The sequence below is a fragment of the Podarcis tiliguerta genome, assembly GCF_965153285.1.
Source record: "Podarcis tiliguerta genome assembly, chromosome: 6".
In the NCBI taxonomy this organism is placed as follows: Eukaryota; Metazoa; Chordata; class Lepidosauria; order Squamata; family Lacertidae; genus Podarcis; species Podarcis tiliguerta.
Window position 1 is genome coordinate 16,475,954 of NC_139539.1, and position 22,470 is coordinate 16,498,423.

Consider the following 22,470-nt stretch of genomic DNA (forward strand, 5'->3'; position numbering starts at 1 on the left):
TCAGGGAACAGAAGACTCTATGTTTTAGAAGTACGACACATTTGAAAAAACACAGGAATCTAGCAAAATGTTATCAACAAAAAGGAATTTCTGATCAAAGAGCAAGCGAGAGAATGAATATAACAGAATAAGATAGAAACACAAAATAAACAGGTGGGTGATAAAGAAGTTAGACCTGGCCATTAATAAGTATTAGAGTGGAAGAATTTGACAGTAATATCAAATAAAACAACCCAACTTTGCAGGGAGTGCCCAAAGGGGAAGAAAACAAACTAATGCTCTGCTTAACAGAAATATGTACAGTGGTACCTCAGGTTAAGTACTTAATTCGTTCCGGAGGTCCGTTCTTAACCTGAAACTATTCTTAACCTGAAGCACCACTTTAGCTAATGGGGCCTCCTGCTGCTGCTGCTGCTGCTGCTGCTGCGCCGCCAGAGCACAATTTCTGTTCTCATCCTGAAGCAAAGTTCTTAACCCGAGGTACTATTTCTGGGTTACTGGAGTCTGTAACCTGAAGCGTCTGTAACCTGAAGCGTATGTAACCCGAGATACCACTGTATAGGATTGAAAGACAAGAAACAACTTTAATGTTCAGATAAATTCCTGCATGATCACAAAATCCATGTGGTTATTTTAGAGATGCAACCATTTTGCACACATCTAGGAATGGGGCTGACTAGCTCATGGAAGGTAAAGGTAAAGGTACCCCTGCCCGTACGGGCCAGTCGTGTCCGACTCTAGGGTTGTGCGCCCATCTCACTCAAGAGGCCGGGGGCCAGCGCTGTCCGGAGACACTTCCGGGTCATGTGGCCAGCGTGACATCGCCGCACACAGAAACGCCGTTTACCTTCCCACTAGTAAGCGGTCCCTATTTATCTACTTGCACCCGGGAGTGCTTTCAAACTGCTAGGTTGGCAGGCGCTGGGACCGAACAACGGGAGCGCACCCCGCCGCGGGGATTCGAACCGCCGACCTTTCGATCGGCAAGCCCTAGGTGCTGAGGCTTTTACCCACAGCGCCACCCGCGTCCCCATAATAGAATCGTAGAGTTGGAAGGGACCCTGAGGATCATCTAGTCCAACCCCCTGCAATGCAGGAATATGCAGCTGCCCCATACGGGGATCGAACCTGTGACCTTGGCATTATCAGCACCATGCTCTGTCCAACTGAGCTATCCAGGTTGTCATGGAAGGTACATGAGCTCAATTAATCTTGGTGCACTGCAAGGCCTGGTGAGCATCAGCTGGGTGCCTGGTGCCCTTAGCTCTGTTACTGCCCCTTTGGAAGTCTGTAACTCCTTAACTGCCGTTTTATTGGTCGATAAAATTGTAATCATTGCAGAAGTAGCAGGACGGGGAAGTGGGGAGCAAGGTAGAATTCAGAGTCCTCTGCCAGAAACAGCAGTGGGTGGCTCTGAACCAGTCTGTGAACACATTTGGCAGCTTGCATCCAAGATCAAGCCCTGCCAGTTCCAAGTCTTGTCCTCAGGTTGCCCCATTAAAGAGGATATCAAAGATGCAGGAAGGAAGTCACTATGGAATGCTCAGGTCTTAGCAGTTCACACTCTATATATAACAGAAGCCTCTCCGCCTGGGATTCTTCTTCATGTTACAATTGGTGGGAAAAGACGGTGTTATTTCTGAACACAAGGACACCCCCCCCCCAAATATGTGTCAGTGGATTCTGACAAGCCATACAAGGTCCTCAGGACACCTGCAAGGATGATACGAGATCTAGCAGGAAAACCGTAGGAGAGGCAGCCAATGGAATCGCCCGTAATTAGACTGAAGCACTGGAAGAGAGAAATGGTGATCATTTTACAAATAGTAGAATGAGTATGGCAGGATGTAATATAGTAGCTCATCCCTTCCACTGACAATAGAACAGGAAGCAGTGAGTTACAGGAAGGCAGATCTAGGTAGAGAGCAGAAAGTGCCCTTTGGATTCAGTTTTCATAGTCCAGATAAATAACTGTATAATATATTGCATGGGCAATTGCAATATTGTGATTACAGATCATTCAGTCTCGCAAGCGTATTGCAGACCCTCCAAGTGTCCCTGTTTTCCAGGGACATCCCTGATTTAGAGAAGACATCCCGGTTTCTGATTTGATCCCAGAATGTCCCGCTTTTCCTTAGGATGTCCCTACTTTCATGGGAGAAATGTTGGAGAGTATGGAGTTATTCAACCTCCAAGCCATCTGAAGGCAATCCTGTACAGTGGTACCTTAGGTTAAGAACTTAATTTGTTCTGAAGGTCCGTTCTTAACCTGAAACTGTTCTTAACCTGAAGCACCACTTTAGCTAATGGGGCCTCCTGCTGCCGCCGCACTGCCACTGTGCAATTTCTGTTCTCATCCTGAAGCAAAGTTCTTAACCCAAGGTACTATTTCTGGGTTAGTGGAGTCTGTAACCCGAAGCATCTGTAACCCGAGGTACCACTGTATAAGGAAGGTTTTTTTAACGTTTAATGTTTTGTGTTTTTATATACAGTGGTACCTCGGGTTAAGTACTTAATTCGTTCCGGAGGTCTGTTCTTAACCTGAAACTGTTCTTAACCTGAAGCACCACTTTAGCTAATGGGGCTTCCTGCTGCCGCTACGCAGCCAGAGCACGATTATTAACCTGAAGCACTATTTCTGGCTTAGCGGTGTCTGTAACCTGACGTGTATGTAACCTGGAGCATATGTAACCCAAGGTACCACTGTATGTTGGAAGCTGCCCAGAGTGGCTGGGGCAACCCAATAAGATATGTGGGGTATAAATAGTGAAATTATCGTTATGGAATGAGACATCTGAGAATTTCATCTGAGAAATGTTGGAGGGTATGGTATTGTCTAAACCAGGACAACATTAGGACAATGTTCCCAGCTGTTTTTAACTTATAATCAGCAATGGAGAACAAGCATTGGAACAGGGAGCATTTAATCCTCACCCCCAGTGTTACTTCCCAGCTGAAATATTCTCCTTCAATCACAGAATCATAGAATAGAGAGTTGCAAGGGACCCCAAGAATCACCTAGTTCAACCCTCTGCGATCTTTTTCTCTCCAGAAGGGCTAATAACAGCTTGCAGCAGGGGGTGGGGTAATTTTAGTGGGTGAGGTGTTCAGCATTCGCCTTCCCTAGCTGATTTTAAGAGTTTTTTAAAACTACCTTGGCCCTTAGATTACATGCTGAAACTGAAGTAGAGGACCAAAGCCACTTCATGGCACATTCCATTTACTAAGAAAGAGCATTCTGTAGATGCTCAGAGGTATTTCACTTACGAGGGGGAGAAACTGAGTCATTGTTTGGGGGTCCTAACCAGAAGGTGCACATATAGTTTAAATCATATAATTGATGTACTGTGTTTGTTTTTTATCTCATTTCTTATTGTTTTGTTGCGGTTTTTTTAATCTGGATGCCACATTGGGGGGCCTTTTGGAAGTCAAAAGGCAGATAAAAAAATTTGCAGAATGATAATGAAAATGACGACAACAACAGCCTTGAGATTCCTGGATTTTCTATAAGAATTTGGTATTTTAGAGAGGCAATGCGATAATTTTACTTTTCTTTGGAAGGAGGATGTGATACTATTGCTTCCATGGCAACTATTTTTTTAATTAAATGAATATGCTAATTGCCCGTTTCAAATGGAATGTAAAATTGCACTTTTACTAACAGTAAATAACCCAAATCAGATTTTTAAATTAGCCACCAGCTATCATTTCTGTAATTCCCTTTCCTGCTACATGTATATTCACTTACTGTGGCCTTCAAGCAAAGACTTGTTTATATATATATTTCAGCTGCTTCAAATGTTTAGCAGGACTTTGTGTCCTGTCTTACCACAGATAACAAGAGCAAGGCTCATACCATTGGCTTGGATGGGACCAACTGCAATTAGTCGCCTCTCCTCCTCGCCCCAAACTGAGTTCATCAGTGGCTATTTTATAATTTCATTCTATATCATTATATAAGAGCAGGTACCTTAATTTCCTTATTTTCTTCTTCCTCATCCTTTGGCATTATGACTATTAGACTATGTGCCATTTAAAAAAAAAAATCAAATAGAGTGTAATATATTTATATAATATATTTATAATGCCAAAGGACAATGGATGAGGAAGTGTAGGGGTGCAAATATCCAGAGTGATATTTGCACTCCTACAGGAGGGACAAAGGAAGAAGAAAATAAGGAAATTAAGGTACCTGCTCTTATATAATATAATAGTGAGTAACTACTCCTGGTTTGGGACGTGAGTGGTGCTGTGGGTAAAACCTCAGCGCCTAGGGCTTGCCAATCGCATGGTCGGTGGTTCGAATCCCTGTGGCGGGGTGAGCTCCCGTCGTTTGGTCCCAGCTCCTGCCCATCTAGCAGTTTGAAAGCACCCTTAAGTGCAAGTAGATAAATAGGTACCGCTTTATAGCGGGAAGGTAAACGGCGTTTCCGTGTCGGTGCAGGCTCGCCAGAGCAGCTTCGTCACGCTGGCCACGTGACCCCGAAGTGTCCTCGGACGGCGCCGGCTCCCGGCCTCTAGAGTGAGATGAGCGCACAACCCTAGAGTTGGACACGACTGGCCTTCGGGCAGGGGTACCTTACTCATGGTTTATTTTCCTCAATTGTTAACCCACATTGAGCCATAATTCCCTGTGTCACATGCCAATGCTCTAAACAACTTGGGCCCCAAATATTTGAAGAAGTGTCTCATCCTACATCAATCTGCCCAGATGTTAAGATCAGCAGCGGAGGCCTGGTTGGCTGAGATGCCACCCTCCATGGTTCAAGAGGTGGTAGAATGTGACAGGGTCTTCTCCATGGTGTCCACCAGGTTGTGAAATGACCTCCCCTATGACGTCTGCCTTGTTCCATCACTTATGCTTTTTGATGATTGGGCAAGTTGCACCTCTTTGGTCAAGGGGCACCTCAGGCCTTGGGCTGAGTGGACATCTTCCCTCCTCCTCCAATGTTGTGCTACAGTTCTGTGCTGCCATTTTGTTATACCAATATTGGTTGTTTTTTCTGGTTTTTATACTATGATTTTAATTGTACATTGCTACTTATTTTAATTCTTACATTTTTTTGACCCACCATCATGACCAAGGTAGACTGTAACATAAAATAGTACAGAAATAAATAAAGGGAACTGTGGCTTAATATGAGACAAGATCTTCACACTGAAACCATTAGGAATAAGTCTTTGGCCTCAACACTCATAGTTCACACCCACAATTCCTATCTCTGATTCCATGTGCTTCTGATCTTGTATTCAAGATCTAATTCCAGGGAGGCTAGAATGATGTTGTGTCAAAGCAAGTCATGAACGTTACAGATGTTTTAGTTGAGATTCGCTCTGGTTCAGTTGCTGCTACAGCACTGGAGAGTGCTACACACCATGTCACAACTTCACTAGGGCATGGTGCAGTGAGTGCCAACGTTGGGCACCCACAGTGGGGGGCCCAAGTTGGTGCCCCAGCCCTTCTGCTGCTACCTTGCTTCGTGCTAAGCCATGGTTTCGATTAGGGTGTCATCCAAACCCAGCCTTGTGGTTTGTCTCTTCCAGGCAAAGCACAAACTGTAAGCCAAGAACAAAGTTGGGTTACAGCTTATGGTTTGTCTAAAGCAAGAGAAACTATGAGCCTGGGATTGGACAACATGCTAAGCCAACCGTGGCTTAATTCACAGCAATAGGAACAGAGGCAGAAAGCAGCCACAAACTCATCTCCAGAAGCCACAGTGACATCCAAAATAATGTCTCCTGGACTCCATTAATTCTAACTATTCTATTTAACTTTAAAGGAAATGCATAGCAGTACTGAATTTGTAGGTTTTCCCTTTTCCTTTCGGCATCTCCGTAGGCATCCATGTTTTATTATAAGAAATAGGTAAAGGTAAAGGGACCCCTGACCATTAGGTCCAGTCGTGACCGACTCTGGGGTTGCGGCGCTCATCTCACTTTATTGGCCAAGGGAGCCGGCGTACAGCTTCCGGGTCATGTGGCCAGGATGACTAAGCTGCTTCTGGCGAACCAGAGCAGCACACAGAAATGCCGTCTACCTTCCCGCCGGAGCGGTACCTATTTATCTACTTGCACTTTGACGTGATTTCGAACTGCTAGGTTGGCAGGAGCAGGGACCGAGCAACGGGAGCTCACCCTGTCGCGGAGATTCGAACCACCGACCTTATGATCGGCAAGCCCGAGGCTCAGTGGTTTAACCCACAGCGTATAATAGCTTATAAATACATAGGTGAACAAATCAAATGGACAATAACATTTGGGGGAGGGGAAATTTTTCCAATAGGTATCAACTATATAATAACAATATTAATTTATTATTTATACCCCACCCATCTGGCTGCGTTTCCCCACCCACTCTGGGCGGCTGCCAACCAAATATTAAAAACAATACAGCATCAGACATTAAAAACCTCCCTAAACAGGGCCGCCTACAGCAACTTCACTTCTCGTAGGGAGGGAACCGCCAAAAGGCCCTCGGGGCTGGACCTCAGTATCCAGGCTGGATGATGGGGGTGGAGAAACTCCTTCAGGTATTCTGGGCTGAGGCCATTTAGGGCTTTAAAGGTCAGCACCAACACTTGGAATTGTGCTCGGAAATGTACTGGGAGCCACCCCCAGTCACCAGTCTAGCTGCCGCATTCTGGATTAATTGCAGTTTCCGAGTCACCTTCAAAGGTACCCCCACGTAGAACGTATTGCAGTAGTCCAAGCAGAAGATAACTAGAGCATATACCACTTTGGCAAGACAGTCTGTTCCACACAGATATTGAATTCAATATAAGGTGTCCTGGACAAAATATAAGCACCTCTTTCCACCTGTATAATCCCTGAGCTCCCATCTAAATAAGCACCTGGTGGTGATTTTTTCTCATTACACCTGGTGCAAAACATAATTAATTAGCAATATAATGATAGCAGCAGCACTGACCATTTTGCTGTGTTTGTTTCAAACACTTTAAAACAAAATGACAGCAAAGCTAACAAGGCTAACACCATAGATGAGCACAATAATCACAGAAAGCTTACTACACCTGAGGTGACAATTTAATGTGAACTGTACCTGAGGGCCCTGGCACACGGTACGATTTGGCATATTTCATTATGATCTTCGCAAGGCATCATCTGTTTGAAACTTTTAATAACTAGCAAGCTTTATCTCCTTCTCGCAACAGGCCACCTTTCCCACTTTTACTGTACCATTGGAAGTGACTATTCTGTGGCTCCTTAGGATTCTTTCTTTGCAATGTAACAACCTTTATTAATAGTCTTATAATACATTACATATATATAGTACATCTCGTAGAGGAAATTGAGATTTCAATCATATATACACACACACACACACACACACACAAAAACCCCCATATACTTGTCTTTTCTTACATAGTTATAAACCTTAAGCTTCAGCTGCGTTTATGCTACTTTTTATGTGGTTATTAACAAAAGTTATTAACAAAAAATATCATAAAAACTTTGGACTTCCTGTCAATTCCCATTGTATGCTTTTATTCTAATAGTGAATGTACCTACCATTATTAATCTATTCTTTATATATTCTGTAATACATTTTTACAACAATTTGTACCGTTAATCATATTTCTCCTATATTTATTTATCCAAGGTCATTCAATTGCTGCCATAGACAAAAAACCATGGGTATATTTTTGTACATATCTCTTGTATTTTTCCCATTCCTAGCGAGGACTCTAGGAGTCAACTTGCAATTCAGATCTGAAATTCAGGCATCACCTATTTTTCTGTCTGCTACTTGCCACATGAGACACCTTAGTTATATGTTCTGTATGAGCAATCTCCAAGATCGGTCATAATTCCCATTTCACAGATGGAAGAACCAAGGCAGAACTATAGTGAGCTGCCAACGTCTATCAAGTAAATTCATCAATGGGTGAGAATAGAAACATAAGAAGCTGCCATTGGTCCATCTTGCTCAGTAACGTCTACACTGACTTACAACAGCTCTCCAGATTTTCACACAAGAGTCTCACATAGCACTACCTGGAGATACCTGGGATTGAACTCAGAATCTTATGCAAGCAATGCATGTGCTCTACCACTGAACTATGTGCCTCCCTCAAATTTGAACCCAAGACTTCCAGAACCCAGTCCTAATATGGATCACTGTAGTTCAACATTGTGTGGCAGAGAGCATGATGGCGGAGTTAAGACTATCATAGGTTTGCTACATAAACCTTCATGAACCTAGAGTACAAAATGGAACAGAAGTGTAAATAAATGAAATAATTGCTTGAATGCAAAATGTATAGTCAAACCAGGAAATTAAGGCATCGGTTTCTGTTGCAATCAATAAGGCACTGGTCTGGAGATATATCTTTAAACACACACATGTTCATACAAGGTATTTCTTCTGTACACACACACACACACACACACACACACCTTCCATACCGTGAAACTTTGTGAACATTTAAAGCCAGCAGTTCTGTTGAATATCAACCCCACTGAAATAGTATAGGCTCCTGTTTCCTCAAACTCTCCAACCAAGAGGAGAGTTGCATGCTCACTTAGCACACTAAAGACTGTGGCTTTTTTTTAGGTTACCAAATGTTGCATCCTTGGCAACATTTTGACACCGAATCTTAGACCTATAGATGCATTGCAGAGGTTTCCAACAAGTGTCATGTATGTAGGAAATGACATCCTCACATTTGCACCTGTATCCATGATGAGCAGTACACATTTGAAAGGAACATCTAATATTTAGTCAGGTAGCAAGACATGTGTCCCTTCAAACAGGTGATCTGTTAATATGAGACTATGATATTCAAGAACTGTCATTCCAATTACCTACACGATATTTGTCACACTGCAGCCAATGTGAATTTTACATATTTGTCACATTGCGGCCAATGTGAATTTTACATTCCCGTTGTAGCTTGATGTCTGCGCCAGCTAATGCAGCCTGAGATCCTATACACACTTAATGGAGTAGAGTATGGAGTCAATGGGATTTCAGTCAATGGGACTTAATTCTGATTGGACATAGATAGGACTGTCCATGTCCACAGTAGCACCCTTGCATGTTGGCTCAGAAACAAATGCATTACTGCTGCCTGTCATCAAGGCATATTACGTTGTTCATCATTATTCAAAAAAATTATATCTCTGCTTTCTTTATCAATGTTCAAGGCAACATAGGAATGTAAGGAGCTGCCTTATACTGACTCATACCATTGGTCCATATGGTTTACTGTTGACTCTCCAGGATTCCAGACAGAGATCTTTCCTAGCCTTACCTGGAGATGCCAGGGGTTTCACCAGAGACCTTTTGCATGCAAAAATACCACTGGATTTACTGCCGCGGCATATTTATTGGGGTGTAAATGTCACTGGATCCTGCAGGGCTTATTTCTGAGCGAGCTTGTCCAGCATCAGGCTGCTTATCTCTAAGGTGCTACAACAATCTTAATCTGCCAGGAAGTTCTTTTGGGCAAGCCCCATTGAAATGAATGGGAACCGCGCATGGGCACTGAACCACTGAGTCCTAAAGTCTGCTTGCTGGCTTCTCTTCTGAAAGTGAAAAGTTAAGAGGGGACACTGGCTGACTAGGAGATCCCTTAGACAATTCTAATATGATTGGAGAAGAAATTTATCTAAGCACGCTCATAAATCTTCAGAAATGAGCCTCACTTCCACAAACCCCATAACAGAAGAGTTCTGTGACATTCCAAAGCTTGCTAGTTTCTCCAGACACAAACACAGCTGAGGCACTGGAAAGATAGCCTTAGAGCCAGTGTGGATTTTGCAGGCTTTCCTTCCCTCCACCCCGCTTGTATCCGTTATCGAGAAATGTCCTTTGCACGGCACTGCAAGCTGCTTCTATATTTATAATGCACATACGGCAGTAGAGAGAGACCTGGAAAAGGACTGGCCCTTTGCACAGTCAAAAATAAAATAAAAATAAAGCGTGCAACCTCGTTTCCCTTTCAGATCCTCGGACAACCGCACACAACGCACGTGGCCAACGCTGTGATTAAACAACACCAACCCATTGATAAATCAAACACGGTACAATAACGCCAGTGGAGGGTTTTGGTTGGTTTGTTTTTTTTAAAAAAATAAAAATACTTACTCCTAAACGTCTGCTCCTTATCTTGACATACCCTTGCTTCACTATGTCGTTAAAATTGGAAGCCATCCTGGACGGAGGGAACAGAAGGAGCGGAGTTGGAGCAAAGTTGCAATGCAATCCAGTTTGGGGTTGTGGGCTTGGGTGGTGCTGCTGCTGTGTGTTGGTGTTGTTGTTTTGCTTTAAATCCCCCCACCGACCAGCCTTCGGAATATATCCTCCTCCTGACCCAGAAACTCCCCGGCAAGAGTTTTGTTGCTGCTGCTATCTTTAAAAAAAAAAAGGAAGGAAGGAATCCACTTGGGAAGTGAGAGGAGAAGAGTCAATGAGAGACGGAAAGCTCTACTGCTGGATCAGCTGACGAGAGAGGCAGACAGCTCGCAGCTGACTGGCTTGTGCGATGAGATCAGAGAATCAGCCCAGAGAGAGAGCTTCCCCTCCCCAAGCCTCGTTCCTGCCTCCCCTCCCCGGTTGTGGGCGGCGAGATCCGCCCTCACTCGCTGCCTGGGTGAAAGAAATGCTACACTTATATATAACGACGCCTGTTTGCCCCTTCCCTCTTTGAAAGCGGGTGAAGCTGCGCCGGGAAAGAAGGGCTCGCCTGATTGTGGTCCAGGGATGAGGATACCTGTGGACCTCAGTCCAGATGTTTTGCTGGACTGCATCTCCCATCATCCCTGACAGCTGGCCATGCTGGGTGGGGTTGATGGGAAATGGAGTGCCTCTGGAGGGCCATAGGTCTCCCCCCCCCCCCGGCATTAAAAAAAAAGTGGGGGGAAGAAAATCGGGTTTTCAGCTGGAGCTCATGGAGACTTTGTGTTGGCACCTAATTGGTAGTAGCATCAAGAGTGAACTCCTGAAATATGGCTGCCCCTGAGCAGATGCAGAGGGCATTTCTGCCAACCTAAAGAGGGTCCCCTGGACGCAGGTGGCACTGTGGGTTAAACCACAGAGCCTAGGACTTGCCAATCAGAAGGTCGGCGGTTCAAATCCCCATGACAGGGTGAGCTCCCGTTGCTCGGTCCCTGCTCCTGCCAACCTAGCTGTTTTAAAGCACGTCAATGTGCAAGTAGATAAATAGGTACCACAACCCCAGAGTCGGCCACGACTGGACCTAATGGTCAGGGGTCCCTTTACCTTTACTAACGAGGGTCCCCAGCTATCAATAGTGTCCTCTATTCATTTGTTCATTCAAATACAAAAGTGTATCATTTGTTATAGGTGCTGTTATTATTTTGTAGTGTATTTTGTTGCTCTTTCACCTGGCGGACAGCGAAAAGAATTTCTGTTAGCGAGTGGCTATGTAAACGCAGGACATAAAATACGGAACAAGTACCTAAAACATACTAGGCTCTGAGTCAGAACAAGAATAAATGAACAGGTCCCATAGTACTCACTATGTTGGACTGGGTCACTGGGGGGTTGGGGGCTTCCAGGATGAACCCCCTAAGTAAGCAGAAGAGGGGGGTTAACCCCCCTAACATTGGCCCATTTGTTCTATGGCACAGAGCAAGTATTTGGTTATGCTAAGTGTGGTGCTTAACTGGCTAGCCAATGTCACTACCTCAATGGAAGGAAAAGGTTTGGCAAGCTTGTTCTTATACATTTTACCTCAACAGATAAAGGAGCCCAATAACTGGAAAGGATCCAGGGCATCATCTAGACTGACCCTCCCCCAACTCTATACAGTATGGTCATCTGGTAGTCCACCAGAGTTTCACAAACTGTAAGCCAGAGAGGACCAGCAGGTCTTAGTCCACTTTCGGGCAGCGTGCCAAGGGCCTTCTTCCTTGCCTGCCTCATTTCTGACAGCAGCAGCTCCAAAACAGGAAGAGATGGTTTGTAAGCAAAGCTAAAGCATGGGGATTTGACAGGGGGCAGGAAAAAGAAAGAAAGAAAAAGAAGGAAAGAGGAGAAATGGATGACAGGGGAACAGACTGGGGACTAATCTATACTGGTAAAATTTGAAATGTTATCAATGTGTTATAAGCATGCGACACCAGAGGGCACTGCAGAGCAATGTAAAATTGACAATGTAAAATTCCATTGAGAGCTATAGAACGTTTCTTTTTTAAGCTTTTACAATCAGCATAGATCCAGCCTGGGCATGTTCAAACATGGGGAATATTGCATTAGTTTTACCAATTAGAATACTAAAGCTTCCGTCCCGTTTTCTAATATTCTGTTCACACTGCAGTACTTGTTGCATTGTGGAATTGTTGCTTTTTGACCAATATACCAGCATGGAGCTATTTGACAGTAAGAGCTGTTTGATAGTGGAACAGACTCCCTTGGGAGCTTGTTGGCTCTCCTTCATTGGAGGTTTTTAAGCAGAGATTGGGTGGCCATCTGTCATGGATGCTTTAGTTAAGATTCCCGCATTGCAGGGGGTTGGACTAGATGACTCTTGGGGTCCCTTCCAATTCTACAATTCTATGATTCTACGGTGTACCAAACTTCATTCATATTGGTGGATGCGGTGTGACAGAGTGACGAACATCACTGGAAAATGTCTTTACTCCTCACTCATTTTTTCTACATGCCTGCTTCTGTTCTCCCAATGATTCACCCATAAAAGCAGCAGGAAAGAACTGCCTCAAATTTCATCACTTTCATACTCCTGGAATCAAATAACATGGAAGTGAGCGCCAAACACGTGCAGTATTCCATTAGGTTTTGGAAGTGGCTTTTACGTACATCTTTTTGAAAGCTAAAATGTAATGCATAAAGTGATTGTTAGGGATATGTGGAGGAAAGTGAATAAACTTCCATTTGAATGCAGCCAGTGTCTTCCTGAGTGTGAAGAAAGGGGGAGGGGGAAGAATGGGAAGGAAAGGTGGTGAAAGGGATGGTTAGACTCAAGGAGAAGAGAAGAAGAAGCACCCAGGGGTGCTGCTGCACCCTATGGCACTGCCCTTCACACCTACACACATACTCATCCCACCCGACATCCCACTTGTCCCTCTGAGCCAGGGTGACTCCAAGGTGACCCAACAGCATCTCCCTTCTCCCTCCACTATGGCAGGAAAGGCTCAGTGGCCCAGAAGGTACCACCACCCCAGAGCAGATGGAGATGGTGCTCTTCATCACAGGGAAGTTCTTTCAGGTGGCCTTGGTGAGAGGCCCAGCTCTGCTGGGCTGGTGGAAGCAGCCATAAGCGGTGAGGGTGGTGGTGAGCTTTCCTGCCAGCAGTTTCTAGGAACACTGTAAATACCCTGATCTGAAGTCTCTGCATACACACAAGTGCTTCATAAGATGTCTCCTCCCCACATAGAGGGAGGACTTTGGCCAGCAAAGTACAGTGGTACCTCAGGTTACAAACACTTCAGATTACAAACACTTCAGGTTACAAACTCCGCTAACCCGGAAGTAGTACCTCGGGTTACAAACTTTGCCCCAGGGTGAGAATGGAAATTGTGTGCCGCCGCCGCTGCAGCAGCGGGAGGCCCCATTAGCTAAAGTACCTCAGGTTAAGAACAGTTTCGGGTTAAGAACAGACCTACAGAATGAATTAAATTCGTAACCCAAGGTACCACTGTATCGGCATCAGGCTTCTTATTAAATTCATTCTGTGCAAGCTGCAATATTGAATGGAAATGAATGTGTGTGTGTGTGTTTGTTTCAGCATTTTCCACAATAGCATTATTATGTTGTCTCAAACCAGTGCTAGCATTTCTAATTGCAAGAGAACAAAAGGTCACATTTATGGGCTAGCCCTGTTGTTAATAATTTAAATGGATGATAATTATAAAATTACATTATGTTAAGCATGGGAAAAAAGCGTTTTGATATGTGGCTGAGATTTCTTTCTGAGAGGTTGTGAGAAAGGAATGTCCAATATTTAGACTGAAGCCGTCTGCTTGTTTCAGAAACCATCCACTGAGGGGTCTCCACGCCCAGCTGTGCTTCTCAGGGTCTCCCTCAAGGTGGATTGGTGAATGCATCTGATCAAAGTATCTTTCAACTGTAAGAGAAACAACTCATAATTTCTTTAGAATATTGAAAAGATTAAATCAGGGGTGTAGAACCTGCAGCCCTCCAGATGTTTCCAGACTACAACTCCTATCATCGCTGACCATTAACCACTGGTCGCTGAGGCTGATGGGAACTGGAGTTCAACCACATCTGGAGGGCCACAGGTTCCACATCCATGTGTTAAATATTCACCCTGCTCATCTTTCGTGAGCACAGGGAACCAGCAATTACATGAAATGTCCACCCTACAAGAGCTTCCACATTTGTTTCAAAAGTCAGGTCAGCTTTGCATGGGCTTATGGTCCTCCCGGCTCCTTAGAAATGATAGGGGAAACCCAGAAATGTAGGATATACATTAGCACACAAGCAGGGATCTTTAAAGTAAAGGGACCCCTGACCATTAGGTCCAGTCATGGCCAACTCTGGAGTTGCAGCGCTCATCTTGCTTTATTGGCCAAGGGAGCCAGCATACAGCTTCCAGGTCATGTGGCCAGCAGGACTAAGCCGCTTCTGGCGAACCAGAGCAGCGCATGGAAACGCTGTTTACCTTTGCGCCGGAGCGGTACCTATTTATCTACTTGCACTTTGACGTGCTTCCAAACTGCTAGGTTGGCAGGAGTAGGCACTGAGCAACGGAAGTTCACCCCGTCGCGGGGATTCAAACCACCAACCTTCTGATCGGCAAGTCCTAGGCTCTGTGGTTTAACCCACAGCGCCACCCGCAAATAAATCATCCCTCTCTCGTAACACTAGAGCTCATGGGCACCCAAGGAAGCGGAATGTTGGATGCTTCAGGAAAGATAAAAGAAAGTCCTTCTTGGTGCAGGTCATAGTTAAATTATGGGACTCGCTCCCCTAGCAGGCAGTGATGGCCACCAACTTGGATGGCTTTAAAAGAGGATTGGTCAGATTCAGGGAGGATAAGGCTACCAATGGCCAGTGGTGATGATGACTATACGCGGCCACCACCACCACTGGAGGCAGTGATGCTTCTGAATTCCAGTTACTGAAAAGCACAGGAACAGGAAACGTTATTGTTATGTACTGAAGTTCTCACCCTGGGCCAGCAGGGGGATACTGTAGATAGTTTTCACTCAGGTCCACATATGCAAATAAGGGATTGAAAGTGACATTCAGTGATTGGATAGTTAAAGAAAGTGGTTACAGTTGTACTGGAGCTCTATATAAGCAGGCTGGCTGAACCCTTCAGTTCAGTTCTGTTCTGGCCTGTGAATAAACAAGAGCTGTTTGAAGAATCACTGTGTCGTCTGATATGTTCACCCACAGCTTAGCAGTTATTATGCTTGGGTCTTGCTTGAGCGCTTAGCACAGGGATCTGATTGGCAACTGTGAGAACAGGATGCTGGACTAGATAAGCCACTGATCTAGCAGACTCTTCTCAGTTTCTTAAATGCTACTTGTTTTTAAACTACAGCAACCTGATTCAGACACACACACCCCCAAACCAGCCCTCGTCACAGGAAAGAAATCTGAACAGCTCTTCCAAGCCTGTCTGAACAGCTACTGAGTCAGAACCAAATACTTCTTTTCTCTCTTCTTTATCCCTACTCCCCTCCCCCCTGAACTATTTCAAGTTGTCTTATTTCTGGCAGAACAATTCCATCTGTACAGACCTTCAAGGTCTTCTTTCGTCATTTAATGCCTACCTAATCAATTTGAATGGGTAGTCAGAGAACCAGGAAGAAAGTGGATACCCCAAGGATATTTCTCCCAAACTCCTATGACATTCCATGCTTTATTGTCTGCATCAGATAATTGGTTTTATCTGGATTCACAGAAGAACTTTCGGTTTCCATGAAAAGCACAACAAACAAATGAGAACTCTCTTTCATTGCACATTAGGATTCATTTTTTAAAAAGTATTTCCTGGTTCTCGCCCATTCCTGAGCGCAAATAAACATTTTCTGGTGCTTACTGAAGCTTAGCCTAACCACAGCAATTACGGCAAAGTCTTAATGAACCAGTTCACTAATGAGTGTGTCAGGCTTTGGCAACAGAGAACTGATTGAAGCAGAACCTGGACTAAATGGAAACAGTGATGGTCAGCAGATCTGGTGAACAGCAGGTGGTGAAGGCAAAATGAGTTCATGCCTAATTGACGGAGTTCACTCTCCATCAAGGGTTTGTGATTGCTGCCTTCAGGCACTCCTGAACCCATCGCAGTTCCTGGTCTACCTGATTGCAGATTAACCAAGGAACTACTTTATGTGAACACGGGTGGCGCTGTGGGTCTTGCCCTAGGACTTGCCGATCAGAAGGTTGGCGGCTCAAATCCCCGCGACGGGGTGAGTTCCCGTTGCTCGGTCCCTGCTCCTGCCAACCTAGCAGTTCGAAAGTTCAAAGTGCAAGTAGATAAATAGGTACCACTCCAGCGGGAAGGTAAACGGTGTTTCCGTGTGCTCCTCTGGTTTGACAGAAGTGGCTTAGTCATGCTGGCCACATGACCCGGAAGCTGTACGCCGGCTCCCTCAGCCAATAAAGCGAGATGAGCGCCACAACCCCAGAGTCAGTCATGACTGGACCTAATGGTCAGGGGTCCCTTTACCCTTTACCTTACTTTATGCAGACAGGGAGGGGTGTGTCACTTCTTACTTTCAGCCAATATAATCCAAGATGGCAGGAGGAAGGGTGTGTGGGTTTATGGGTGTGTGCTACCATCTCATAAAATATCCGTGCAATACATAGCAATATTAAAACATAAGGTGGTTCTGATCTGTCTACAGGATCAGTACCGTACAACCAACTTTAGCAAAAACCACTACAAGAAAACCAACATTAAGGAAACAAAGGCACCAGCAGTTAGAGAGCAAATCAACAATCTAATCCACAAATGGGGAACAGGGAATAATTCCAGTGTGGAGTGTCTTTCCAGAACTGTAATGGAAAGTATTGCAGTTTACGGGTGAAAGGGTCATTATTGACAGGAGAGATTAATGTCTGCCATATAATACTCAGTCAGGTGACAGGGCTAGATCTGCCACCTAGCAGACACTCTTGAGATGTAAGGTAGCAACACAGCACTAGTGGCGCAAGAGAAAAAATGCAGTTGGATGTTAGAGACTTCTGACAAAAGCAGAAACAGGAGTGGAAATTGCCAGTGATTGCATATTCCTCCCATGTCCAGAACACAAATAAATCCAGTGAATATAATCAGAATTCACTGCTATAGTTATTTTCAGGCTTTAAATGATAGGAAAATGATTTCTTTTCCTCCCCTTTGCATTGTGTTTCATTTACATTGAAATGAAAGCAATGGAATAACATAGTGACAATTTAAGTTGCATAATTTATGTAAAAAGGACGTAGCATAGATATGTTGCGTAATTTCTTGCATCCCTAGTGCAAGAGCTCAGCTGTTGAGTCCTAGTTTGAGAAACACAAAGAGCAGCTTACAGACCCATCATGTATTACCCAGCTAGCTTTTCTCTTTTTTATGTACCATCACATGCTCTTTTCCTTCCAGATCAGTTCCCTATCAGTCTCACGCACCTCAGTGGGCCCTGCTCAGCCATAGAATGATTGTGTGTTTGCACATTGCTCAAAACTGATCTAAAGCCTTCTCTGGTTGATTGAAAGCTTAATGCCTTGCTACCCTCCTTCCCTCCCTCCTCCTCCTTCTTCTTCTTCTTCTTCTTCTTCTTCTTCTTCTTCTTCTCTCTCTCTCCCTGCCATTTTTATTCAACATTTTTGGTGCTGAAAATATGCGGTGACATTGTGAGGATGGATGATCTGCAGTGGGAGATTTAACACTGAAAGCTAAATTTACCATAGAGGTATAAAAATGGTGCTATTAGGAAAGACTGTCATGAAATGATTAATACTAGAAGGTTATGATCATTCCTTTCAGCCTTCAAACTAGTGAAGCCCATTAATCTGAAATCTGTACAGTCATGCCAAATGTCGCTTGTTCCAGTGCTTATCCAGAGAACCCACGATGTCTTCTTCATAAGGAAATCAATATTGACTGTGACTTGGCCTTTGTTTCACACTAATAAAAAGGGAAAATAAAAAGGCTGTGTGCAAATGCATTTCCATGTGTTCGAGGATCTAACGAATTTGTAGAAGTGGCGTTATAGGCATCATTGAATGAATACTGAAATGCCACAAAAACTGTCCTTTAAAATGCTCTTCAGATATATACCTATAAAGAGCCTCTCTATACTGGGCTGTGAATCAGCTGCTTAAGAGCAGCAGCTATTCCACGATGGAAATGTAAGGCTTCTACCTTCCTTCAAATTCATCCTCAAAGCCTACCCTTTTCGTGTGATCTTTAGTTTATCCTTTTAATCTTCGTTCTCAGCTGTAACTAAGCTTTAGGTACATGTGATGGTGTCTGCCCACATTCTTTTCTTCCTACAAGATGACATCACACTGATCACATGATCTGTAGGTATAAATAGATGAATGAACAAAAATAATGGATAATGGTAGTAAGAAATGTCAGTCTTTATAATGTGCCACAAGCACAGAGTATTCTATTCTATCCTATTAATTTACAACAGGGATTGTCTTGTGTTTTTAGGTCTGTAAGCACATTTGCAAACCAGAGAAGCTGTTGTGAGAACCACAAGCATCATACAACACACACCACAACCTTGTCTAATGGTGACAATAGAATGCTGTTTTCCATACCTCACAACTTAAGCAGGGCATCCCTGATCACAGAAGCCAATCCTAGCTTCTGTTTTGATCCCAGAATGTCCCATTTAAGACTGGCACCCTGGCACAAGTCAGCAGTGCCAGCACACCTTCTGGGATTGCTTTGGCGATCATCAAAAGGTTGCTGCCACCACTGCCACAGTTACAACAATGGCTGTGGCATGCCCCTTGGAGGCTTGATCTGAAACCTCTTTGGCATCCCATGCCCATGTTGCCTCTACAGCAACCTCTCAGTGAATGGCTCCCTTAGGGAGGAAATTGCGAGGGCTGCCTTCTGAGCTCTGCACCCAACTGACATTATTCAGAATGGGCATCTCCTCCCATAACAAGCATTGATTCAGGTAATGTTGATTGGATTTTCTCCTTGTTCCTGATGTGGATCTACACTCACCCCTTCTTAGTTCCCAAAATGTCTTGGGCTGGCCCGGCAGCTACAGCTTGAACCAATGATTCCATGCAGATCAGTCTATGCCCCTACAGATATTCCTGAACTACCACTCCTATCAACCCCAATGGTCAGGAATGATGGGATTTGTAAGTCAACAACATCTGGAAGACCACAAATTCCCCATCCCTGTTTTAGAAAGGACGTGCTATAAATGCACAATGCATAGGGACCTTACAGAAACTAAGCAGCTCTTTGGTCTGGTTGAGATGGAAGACCATCTGGGAACTCTGCATGCCATTGTAAGGTACAGAATATAAAACAATAGATAAAATCAACAGCTGGTGCAGGTTTTTTAAGGGTGCATTTATTAAACTCCTACCAGCATATAAGCAAAATTCTCTGCACACTTTGCTTTAAAAACAAACAGAACTCTCACAATAACATCACAGTCAACCAAAATAAAATCCACAACAGCAATCAATCCAAAAATACATACTGTAGGACAAAAATGAAAACTGTGATTCTCCCATTTAAAATCAGCTTCAGTTAAAAACTTTCTGGATTTATTTATTTTTACACGTGACTCTCAAAGGCCCAAATGGAAGGTGCTAAGGACCTCTCCTAGGTAGGGTAGCCTCTGTGATGCCCCCAAGTGATGAGATTCCCTCACTACAGAAGTCCATATGTAGTTTCCAATTTGTGCTGAAGACCAACTCTTAGCTTAGCCTGCATCTCAGGGCCATTGTGAAGATAAAGGGGGGAAGACAATGGAACACAGACTAGAGCTTTTAGGAGGAAAACCAAGTTACAAACACACAACAAGCAAAGCATATGTGCAGTTTCAGAACTCTCACACAAAACTCTTTGCCAACCTTGATAAACAGCAAAATTCTTTGTGTTAAAGTACAGTCTCTGGGAATTTTAACTTGCAGTTGTAAGATGCTTCATTATTTTATGGTTGTATTTGCTTATTCATTTTGCATTTTATATTTTTGTTTTATGGTTACTGCCGATTGATAAATAACAGCCCAGTGATGACAAGCAGACCAGTAGTGGTCCGGGGGGCGAAGGTTGGGCTTAGAAAATCTGAGGAGGGCAATGCAATATCACATTTTTTCTCAATCAGAAGGAAGCCTCGTTTATATCAAGAGAGGTATTTCCAAGTGATTGTGTTTTGTTCTGTAAAGGCAGCACACTTGGGGAGTGAATGAAATAATGTGGACACAAGAAAAATGCTTAAACAAACATACTCCAGTATCCTCCATCCAGCTTCTCTTATTTTGCTGCTGCTCTGAGTCCCAGCTGGGGATAGTCAACATTTCTTCTTGTGATTGCTTAGAAATATTATAAGGAGTTAAGTATAAATAAATTTTAAGGTTTTGATGGTAAGATATTGTTAAAATAAACTAAGATAATTCAAATGATAGAAAGCAGTGAAAAGAGGGAAAGGATTTGCAGATGTAGTTAATAACTGGAATACAAAAAAGGGAGGTGTGAGGAGGTCACTTCTTGTGATTGCTTAGCAATGGAGATTAAGCATCCTTAACCATGGTGCTGCCTGCCATGTTCCAAAGCCTTGGCATTGTCTTTGCATTTTGTTTTATAACTTTCTTTAGAAATGTTTGATTGACTTGCTTTTCTTAAAAAAAATGTAAACATCTGGGGCCCCTACTGGCCCTGGTTGGTGGCCCTGATCCAGACCATCTTTTCACACGACTGAAGCTTTGTGAACTCTCTGGCATTTTTCCCTGATCAAGAACAAGGAATGAAAACTTCAGTTTTGATGAGCACTCTGAAATAAAATAGAATCTTTCCCACTCCACTTTTCCCTTTCTCTGCCAATCATTACCATGATGAAAAAGAGAGCTCAATAACCTCTGAGCCTTTTAATTGCAGAAGTAACAATGCTGACTTTTCTCTCCATTTTCAGCACTCCTTCTACTTAGCTCTTTTCTTTTCTTTACAGCCTCCCCACATATGCCGCTTCTCTCTTTCTTAATTTAGAAGGATTGATTTAGACTTACTTTTTTTGCTTTGCAAAGAAAGAGACAGGGAGAAATAAACTTTTCTTTCAAAACAAGCTGTACATATCCATTAAGGAGGGACCATAGCTCAGCAGTCGAGCACATGCTTTTTCTGGCACCAGGCCTTAGTTTCAGTCTTTGGCATCTCCAGTTAAAAGCATTAGGCAGCGGGAGATGGGGGCGGGTAATGTCTGACTGGAATTCTGGGGAGCCACTGTGTTGGAGCAGAAAATACTGGGTGAGGTGGACTGTGACGGAAAGGCACACAGTTGGGGTGCGCCATTGTTCCGGGTGAATCCAAAATGGAAACGGAAGCTTTGGATAGGTCCAGGGGATCTTTAAGCTAAGGCAACATCTCTCTAAAGTGCCCCAGATTGAAACAGGGACCTCCAAAGTATTTTGGGGTGCTTTGGAAATTTTGATATCAATAAAGCATTGCAGACAGCATGTCTGCCAAACTGGAAATATTTGCCCACAAAGAAACCAGGGTTTGTAGAGTAGAACGGGAGACCTCTTTTGTGACTGACAGGTCAGAGGGATCAGTTTCACCAGGGCCCTCCAATCACAGTGCTTAGAGGGAGGGGTGCTGAAGTAATATATCACCTTGTTCTTGTCTGTTTTGTGTTCTCTGTTCGTTCTGTAGGGTGCTCGCTTGGAAAATGTTGGACCTTCATAGCCTTCTGGCTCAGTCACATGCCCACACAGCCACTTCGGTCAAATCAGCTTTGCACTTAGTTTCTGAGACTTTGAGTGCCAATTGAGCAGAACTCAAGACTGAAGCTTTTATCATTTCCCCGTTTATTTCAACCCCCCTTTGTTATGTACTGAGTTGAATAGGATCCAAAGTGCAGCACTCTGATTGATCCTAGAACAACGAGATCCAAAATGCAGCAGTCTGATTGGTCCTAGAACAATGCAGCAGTATGATTGGTCCACAGGAGCCACCCAATCCAGCTCCAGGTAGAAATGAATCCACAACCTGATTGGCCTACAGGAGAATCCAGGAATTAGCCAATCATGTGCAGCCCATTGTGTAAATAATGTATATAAAGCAGATATTTGGGGGGAACATTCATTCCTCCTCACCACTATGAGCGGAATAAAGAGCATGAAATCCACTCTTGACTCCCAGTATATTTCACCCTTCATCTGTCCTCCTGAAAATTTACTGGCTGCTTTCCTAGCAGCAGTTCTACAATGCGCGGGTGGTGCTGTAGTCTAAACCACTGAGCCTTTTGCGCTTGCTGATCGGAAGGTCGGTGTTTCAAATCCCCACACTTCGGTGAGCTCCCATT

The 22,470-nt window shown here is 43.9% G+C and overlaps 1 protein-coding gene across 2 annotated transcripts in view; it reads right to left on the minus strand.

Moving 5' to 3' along the window:
* The window catches only part of DOK5 (docking protein 5), a 56,937-nt gene extending 46,413 nt beyond the window's left edge, over positions 1-10,524 (minus strand). Inside the window, exon 1 of one of the 2 annotated variants that reach the window (XM_083447089.1) lies at positions 10,112-10,524. In XM_083447089.1, coding sequence (XP_083303215.1) covers positions 10,112-10,177 — 66 coding nt within the window. In that variant the 5' untranslated portion in view covers positions 10,178-10,524. The remainder of the gene's footprint in view (positions 1-10,111) is intronic. The other variant, XM_083447090.1, reaches the window with a different exon arrangement.
* Between the last annotated feature and the right edge of the window lie 11,946 nt (positions 10,525-22,470).